At 41.1% G+C, this 8,962-nt stretch overlaps 1 protein-coding gene across 3 annotated transcripts in view; it reads left to right on the top strand.

The window, feature by feature from the left end:
• The window catches only part of PIAS1 (protein inhibitor of activated STAT 1), a 73,844-nt gene that overhangs the window by 53,761 nt on the left and 11,121 nt on the right, over nt 1-8,962 (top strand). For all 3 annotated transcript variants that reach the window (XM_019503943.1, XM_019503944.1, XM_019503942.1), the window contains exons 7-8: nt 1,386-1,491; nt 3,886-3,959. In XM_019503943.1, the coding sequence (XP_019359488.1) occupies nt 1,386-1,491; nt 3,886-3,959 (180 nt within the window). The remainder of the gene's footprint in view (nt 1-1,385; nt 1,492-3,885; nt 3,960-8,962) is intronic.

Genomic DNA, 8,962 nt, shown 5'->3' with positions numbered 1-8,962 from the left:
GTATACATTGGATACAAATGTGGAGTTGTTTTCTCTTTAAACATTGCACTCCATCCTCACCTGATAGAGCGTGCATTTATTCAAGGCAGAATTGTGGTTTCTGCTCAATCTGTTTCTGAAGAGTTCTGTGAAAGTTGCCTTGGGCCAGTTCCTAGCTCTGTAGATCCAAGCTGTCTGTAAATAATTCCACTGTGTTAATTAGCATTTTTCTAACTTCTAATTGAGGCATTAAATAAACAAGTTAAAGCGGCAGTGGTTTTTAATGATGAAGGAAGCATTTCTAGTAAAAGTAAAATTATGTAAAATGTGATGTGCTTTTTATCTTGTGAAGTATTATGGTAAAATATGACTTGGGTCTTTTCCTCACATCTGAGCCGTATTCAAAAGAGGAATGAGTAGCATACTTATTTTTATGTGCATATAGTTGGATGTTCTTTTGTAGGCTCAGAAGTGGAGATGTACTATCAAAGAGCATTTTTAGTGTGCTAAAGCTACTAAGAAACAATAACTTTTTTTAAAAAGCAATGAATACTGATAAAAGTTCAGACAGACAGTAAATATTGCACCAAAATGTTATGAATGTGCTCCCAGTGCTCAACATGAGAACACAATTATTTGTCCTTGTCACTTGTCCTTCAGGCTGCATGGGTTTAATATTGTGCTTCCAAAAAGGGCAGGATTCTTTCCTACAATATGAATACCTTGTGTAATAACTGAAAACTTCAAAATCATAGCTAGTCTTATTCTTTCAGCATCATGAGCAAAACTAGATGTAGCCTATTGTCATCTTTGCTCTCAGGCTCCTGTGAGCTAGGACAGTGTTGCAGTAACTAGGTTGTAAAACATGTGCATCAAAGCACAAAGAAACAAAAAGCTATGGAAGTTTTCTCTGTTGGTCCAAAGTTTTGTAAAAAATGTTACTTTTTTTGGTAAAAATAAATAAATCAATTTTAATTGCAACTCCACACCAACTTCAACTTGCAAGATTCCTTTGCATGGGTGTCTAGGTTTGCATTTCTTTTATTATTTACACAAACCTAACTTACAAATAATGTCCCAGGTTACAGTTCTAAACTTAAAGTAGCCTGATAATTGTTGAGAAGAAATTAATTTGCTTTCAATGAGCAGGAGTCTTAGTGGGGTCGGTAACTACCTTTGCTTCTCTGCTGAAGAGTAAAATTGTGGTCCTTTGAACTTCCCTGCATCAGCTAAGACGTACTGGATTTTCTTGAATCTGAAAATGTTGCGCCACCAAGTAGCATTTATTTGTCGTAGAAACCAAGTCCCTACAACTGCACAGCTTATGTTTTTACAGTGTTTGTGCATATTATCTTTGTTTGGCTTAAAACAGCTTTGACCTGACTTTCATTGTTTTTGTTTTCTAGAATTACTCCATGGCAGTCTATCTCGTAAAACAGCTGTCCTCTTCGGTTTTGCTACAGAGGTTAAAAGCGAAAGGAATAAGGAATCCTGATCATTCTAGAGCTCTAAGTATGTCCATTTCATTCATATTTTTAACTAAAATCAAGATTCCTTTTATAAATATTATTTTCCTAAGTGTGTGTATTAGTGGTGAAAATAGCTACTTTTGTAAATCTAACTCTACTCCCCGAATTCTGCTCCCTTTGTTATTCCTTTGATTCACGAACTTCCTGATTCCTTCAGCAATTAAAACTTCCAGTGGACTGATTCGTGTGTGTCAGGAGATGGGTAGCTCTGTTACAACATTGTACAGGCAGTCCTCGCACTTACAATGGGTTACGTTCCTGGAAAAGGTGCTGTAAGTCGAAACAGTGTAGGTCGAATCTGATTTTCCCATAGAAACAATGTTTTGGTAGGGGGTTACGTTCCTGACCAATGGCCTGATGCCCAACTTTTTATAGAAATGACCATTAACACCATATTTAAATCAACTGTTTGATCAACTATAAATGATTACAGTACAGTACAAAGCTTTTAAAGTGTGCTGTATATAAATTGATTAAATAGGACAATACAGTAACTAATCACACAAAGCTGTATTTAATCAGAAGGTGAAGGAACACCTTCATCAGGGTCATGGAATTCAGAAGGGCTTCTTTGGGGAGATTTTTGGGGAGACTTAGGGCCACTTGATGGCTTTCTGAGAAACTGATCCAGGGTTGTTTGTTTTGCTGCCCTCTTTCTCATTGTAAATTTCCCTGTAGTGCCGTAAGTGCGAAGATCCAGCGGCGTAAGTAATAACATGGGTGTAAAGGGCAGAGTGCCGCAAGTGCAAATGCTGTAAGCTGAGGACTGCCTATACTGTGATTTCGTAACACCAACGGTTCAACTTTGCTACTTCCATATCTATTTTCCCCAACTACTTGTGTTGCCTTTTTGCAGTTTTTTGTAGGCAAGCTTCATAGACCTTTCTTGTGCAAAGGATGAGAGGACCCATAGATTTGAGAATTCAAAGACCTTTGCTTTTATTAGGAGCCGTCTGAAGGTTGCAACATGTCCAGGGGCACATGTCACACACGTGCCTTGTTTGGGCTCTGGCTGATGGGTCCTTTGGGGCTCTTTCAAACTGGGGGCCCAGGGTTTGGGCCCTGTTGGTGGATGTCTTAGGATGGCATCTCATATCAGCACAGCAGGGTGAAGACTTTGGTTGACGACTTCATTCCTCTGGCACAGTGCAACTCTGTTGTGAGGGTGAAGCTGTAGTAGGTAGGAAGCAGCTTTCTTGGGGACCAGCGCAGGATCATGGAATGAACTCCCAAAGAACCAGGGACCAGCCCAGTCCTTGCCACTTTCCAGTGCAAGCATTTTCTCTACCATTTAACACAGTTGCTCTTCATAAACTCGGTAGTAAACACTCCAGTGGGCACACTGCTTCCCCTGGGGGCAGGGTGAAAGAACAGGCAGATTTTTTTTCCTGTTACTTAATGGCTAACTGGAAGGCTCTCAGATGGCTAAGAGCACAAGAATAAGTGTACGTGTCCCTGTTGGAGAGGACAATACGAACCCCAGTAAATGCAGAGGACAAGTAACAGTAAATGCCCACGTGTTATCAGACTGTGCCCAGGTAATACTGTGTTTTGAGATTTAAGCATACAGAAAACCAAGCATTTCAGTGATGGTTTCCAAACCACTCTTACCTCTCCTCTGCCCCAATGTACCTGCAGATGTAAAACATTGTGAGCATGGTGAAATGGCCTTAATGAGACCAGCACTGAAAATGCACAGTCTGAGGAAGCGGTTAAGGTTCATAGAGCAAATCTAAGTTGGACTCACCTGGTGCTTGTATGTTTAAAACCTGACGGTTGCGTAACATGCTACAACTCACAGACAGAAATAAGTAGAGGGTGGGCAGGGGGTTTACAACAGCAGCACTTATGCTGGTCTGTCATCATTAAACCTAATGCCTGTCATGCTTTTCACTTTGTTCTGCAATCCATGAATGTCCCTAAAATCATGGGCTCGCCCAGCGTCTATTTCAGAGGTTGCTAGGCTACATGAGAATGTAATTAACTCGGCATTTTTAAATGGGCCAGTGATTGACTAATTACCTTGACACAGCTTTATTAGAGTTTGTCATTACCCAGGATGTAGCATTTTAACATATATACATAATCATTTCTTAGAAATGAAGCATTAAATGTATGCTTACCTGCTTTTTGAAGAGTTTTAGGTTGGTTTTTGCCTTTCATGGTACATCATAGACATTATTGGAGAGAAGCGACTATTTTTCTTTGCCTCTGGAGGCTGAAGGAGTTGGCTACAGTATAATTACTGTTACTGATTTCCTATAGACATAGCCAACAGACGGTTTGCAGCAGATTACTTTGAGCCTGTTTATTTTCTGCCTCATTTGGTGACGTGCACATGACAAACTTTGTGTTTCTCTGTCTCTTAAAATGACAGTTAAAGAGAAGCTGACTGCAGACCCAGACAGTGAAATAGCAACAACAAGCTTAAGAGTTTCTCTTCTTTGTCCGGTAAGTGATGGCTCCGTAAAAATTGATTCCGCTGAAACTGAAGTGTTTCCAGCGTGATTTGAGTTTGAATTGCTCCTGTTAAAACCTGTATCACTTGGGAGCTAAATGTATGGGGACAAGATCCATATCATGGGATCTAGCTACACGCTTAAGCACATGCTTGATTTGAGCAAGCGAGTATTTCCATGGACACAGCTCGCATAATTCATAGGCTTTACATCAAGCATTTCAGCACATTGCTAGATCAGGCCTTACAGTGGACAGTCTGCCTTGACAGCTTAACTATGCAGTGACTATATTTGGCCCAGGCACTATCAGCAATAGACTGGCCAATCTGGGGACAGGATCACAGCAGATCTTAAGGACACAAGTCCAAAACCATGATCCAGCTTCTGCTGAGCAGATTTTTGAGAGAAGAAATCTTGGTCTCCAGTCCTGCTCCCTGGAGCGTTCACACATTATTGTCACTGGATAGACGGAAGTAGTCCAGAAAGGAGGAATCAGAAACAGATCTGCCACCTCCCACTTCAGTTCCTCAGCTGCTAGGCCACCGTGTCATGCCTCTTGCTTGCTTGCTGTCTCTGGATCCTATAAATGTGAATGTGGGTGGGGAGTGATCCTGCCTGTCCTAGTGCATGGGTTTGTTTAGGGAGATGCGAGTGTGAGGAGGGAATTTGGATCGGAGCTCCCACTTCCTGGGCAAGCTCTTTAACCATGGAGCCGTGATATCACAGGTGAGATGGAGCCGTGATATCACAGGCGAGATGGCATTTTAAGAGAAGAAATGCTGCTCAGCTATTCTGAAGAGTTCTTGTTGTTCTCTACCCTGAAGAGGCAATCCTGGGCTCTAGATTCTCCTCCTGGGTTTTTTGGGCTGCCTGACTCGTCCTGTGCTTTGTACAGGGAAGCAAGGCCTTTGGATTCCAGCTGTGGCTAGGTTCCAAAAATTAGGCAGTCTGGCACCTTAGTCTTTCTCTGCGTCTAGCCCATCTGGTTATGAATTCTCCTTTGACCAAGCTCCTGGAGCCAGGGAGTTTCTTCCCTTTAAACTGAACTGGACATATATAGCCTGCACTTCAGTGGGAGTCTGTAATGTCTCTGATTAAAGATGAAGCAATATTCCAGAGGATAGTAAAGGGGTCAAAATAGGCAAAGTTGCCAAATTGGTGTGATCTTCCTTTTTAGGGAGCCAGTAGTACAATAATTCTTCAGTTCCATAATTTAGAAATGAGATTAATGTACCAGAACAGACTTTTTTTTTCCAATCAGGTATTATCCAAGGTGGGAACAGCTGGAAAATGCAGGAAGTAACCAGGCAGACAAGGTTCTTTGGGTGAATCTGGTATCTTTTCATTAGACCAACTCAAATAGTTGGAAAAGCTTTATCTGTGCAAGTGTGACCGTTCTGATTACCCTTAGCTGAGGGACACTAAGAATGGAATTATAAACTTGATTTTTGTGTCTTTTAGTATCTTAATTATCCCATTAAATTTAATGTGTTTTTAAATACTTTGTGCTCTCTTTCATTGATTGGCAAAACGTCTTCACTGTTGCGAAAATTTTAAACTCTCTCACGAATAAGGATGCATCTGTTTCCTGGTTTGGCTAGATGCACTCAGGCCTGACGCTGCAAGGTTTCAGTTTTGAAAGCTAAATCTCAAATATAAAGCTGACTTATTCTCTTCCCAGCAGAAAGCTTATTTGTCAGGTTACCGAATGTCCTCTTGGATTCTGACAATGCAAAGCTATTTTTTGGATGAAAAATCTTCACGTTACAAAGAACAGAAGTCATATGTTATAGGAATATGTTTGTGACAGATTGTTACAGACTTAACTGCTGGATATTTTTGTGATATTAATCTTCATTCTTCACTCTTTGCTGTGGATTTTTGCACATACCAGCTGTGACAATATTGAATGCTTAATTTACCAAATAAAATTATTAAGCAAGAGAGGATGCTGAGGTGTTTCATTTATAAATAGCAGAATCATGTTCTTAAGAGCTTGACATATCAGCTTAGAGGGTTGAGTCAGGAACACTGTTGTTAGATGCTAAATTAGCTTGGCAGCTTTTATTTTGATGAGTTTTATGTATTTAAGGTTTGTTGATGGGACCTCCTTATTTTAAAAAATACTATCACTGTGCTGTCATGGTTTAGTTCTTTAAGAACAGTGCTCCTACTACTTAAAGACTAATTAGGTTCCCAGGCGAGCAACAATAATCATCTGTTAATGGGAACTAAATAAATAATTTTTAGGAGTTAACAGTGGTTGTATAGGAGTTCAGTCACTTCAATTAATCCGTATGCATCTTGGGGAATTACAGATGTTTATTTCAGGAGAAGTTAATTGCCTGTCACTGGTACTTTGGGTAGTCTGTAGGTTTATAGAAGTTTCAGTTTTGGCTTTCTGAAATGATGCATCTGTTTGTCTTACCCCTTGATATACAGGGAACTAACATTCCTTCACTCCTGCTGCTGCTTATTCAGACTGATTACTATTAGAGCAGGAATAACTTCTGCAATACAGCCTCTAGGACTGTAAGCCTCAGGATATCTAAATTAAAATTGTTTTCTGAAAAGGTTATTTTGGGGTAAAAATGAAATACCAGCCTAGCTCTGAGAAACAACTATTGTGAAATGTTTTTTACTTCTCAGTCCGTTTCCTTTTTCTGTCTTTATGCTTTAGCCTTTTCTAGCAGATGGAGCAAACTGAAAGTTTAGAGCAGATTATTTCAGGCCTGTTTATTTCTGTATCTTCCTGGTGATGTGTACATACCATGCAAGCATTTGACTGTCATTTTTTGAATGTGCTCATTGTTCAGCTGGGTTTCAGGTTCTTTCACTGTCCCTTTTTAAAACTTGGCCATTGCAAAAGTGTTAAAGCCCATGTCATCTTACATGTACTGTAAAGTGGTTAATAAACAGATGATGGAGCTCAACCATTCTCAGCTTACAGCATTTATGGTAGATAATACAGCTGTGTTTTAACCCCCTTGTTTTCAATTTGTTAATGTGTGCCATTGAGCTTCAGACTTTTTCCATGTTGAGTCAAGACATGAGAAATTAATGTGCCTTCATGGAAGACTCATTTTGAAAAGACTTATTTTCTCTCCACTGGCAGAACCAAAACACAGGCTGCACAGGATGTATTCAGCTCTGTGTGATTAAAACTTGTAGCTAACAGCCTGCTTCTGCAGCCTCTTAATTGCAGTTTTTTTTGTGCATGTATGTGGCTGCAGAAGAATACATTGGCCTATGCTTGAGTGAGGACTGCAGGTTTAGGCCCTGACTCAGAGAGCAAAATCAGTTTCCTAAGGAAGCGAAGATGTCCTGTGAATAGGTAGTGAGTTTCTGACCCTTGCCTCCCTCTGTGACACTAAGTACGGACCTGGAAGGAGCTGTGCGTGCAGCCCGTCTAGCGTCACCTGTTAGCATCCAGCAAGCAGAGGAGCTGTACCTCTTATGAATTTGCATGAGGAAGTTTGAACGCATGCAGTGTTATATCTCAGATCACAGTAGCTTGCAGGAAAGGGCAAAATAAGAGGCTTAAAGATGGCAAATCTACCAGTTACTCTGTTTTCCCAGTGTTCTGCAAATTCTGAACTCAGTTTTCAGGTATTTTTGTGAAGATAAAACTGCTTTTACATTCACAGTGCAAATCAATGCCATGTTGTCTTGTTAGACTGAGGAGCGACACCAACCAAAACAACAGCAAGAGCAGTAATGGGGCTTTGAAAAAGATGTATTTAAAAAAAATACCAAAACAGGTTTGAGCTTTTTTTGCTTCTTTTTCTTTAGCAGTATTGACCCAGCTTGGCCAGACTGGAGGAGCTGACCCAGTTAAGGTCACCTGCCAAAAGCTGGGAAGAGAAGCTGTTGTTTAAGTTGTCTGTGTTGCACCTCTTGTGTCTTTACCTGTATATTTAAGTATTATTACAGGCTACTGCTACCCATAAATTACAGGGGCAGCATGGATGTGTTCATGTTATTCTGAGGAGGTTTGTTATCTTGGTGCATGTGTTATGTATCAAAGAATGTCTTACGCACATTTTATACCACAACACTTGTTAAACCACATAACAGATATACATCTCTCTTATTTCCTGGAGGTTTTTGTGTCATAGCAGTATGTGCTTCACTGCTCTCACTGTTTTGTGTGCATCAGATGCAAGCATCCAGGTTCTGTCTCCAGCATAACACCGACCAGAGTTGGAGAATTGTATTGTTCCCCAAAGACAAATAAGCCATTGACCTACCATCTGGGGGAGAGACATTTGGAACAGACGTAGATCAGGGGGACTTGCATTGTCGGAGGTTGACTGTAGGGCAGAAATAATGTGCTTGATCACGGGTATGGAGGGAAGGGTTGCCAAACACGTGGTGTGTACAGTACCTCCTCCTGACTGATCCCTGGGCCAGCAGTATTGCAGACTCCCCGGGGAGCACCATGCCTCCCCTCCCATCTGGTGCTGAGTCTGATAGTAATCGAAGGCTAAAGGGTAGAAAACTAAGCTAGATGAAGATGAGAGAAGCCACGCTATAGAGGAACATGGCTGAGAATGAGGGAGCAGGCATTTCAGTCTGCATGAAGGTTTCTGCAGATAAGCTTTGCGAGGGATGTGGTGCGCTGCAGGTAGAGCCTTTGTTCTCTGGGTGGTGGTTACAGCTCCCGTGATAGTCTGAGAGTGAGTGCCATCCTGTGGCACCCACCCTGCACTGCTTGTTGCCAGTATGCACAACCAGGTTGTCTTCAGAAACCATCCTGAGCACAGTTTTGGCCACTCTCTTGCTAGGGAGCTGGGTGAATTTTTTTGAGCCCAATAGCTCATTCCCATAAAAGTGCAGGTTTTTTGTCAACCAAACCTGTTTGACAACTTGCACATAATTCAGAGTAGCTAAAAATGAAGAACTCTTAAGTATTGTGGGGGGGGGGGGGTTCAGACCTTTTATTTTGAAATAATTTGTGTAGAAATTTGCCTAGTTGGAGAAAATGGGAGGAGG

This window comes from Gavialis gangeticus, unplaced genomic scaffold (genome assembly GCF_001723915.1).
Source record: "Gavialis gangeticus isolate Ggan-Ray unplaced genomic scaffold, GavGan_comp1, whole genome shotgun sequence".
NCBI lineage: Eukaryota > Metazoa > Chordata > Crocodylia > Gavialidae > Gavialis > Gavialis gangeticus.
This window is presented reverse-complemented; position numbering and strand designations above follow the sequence as displayed.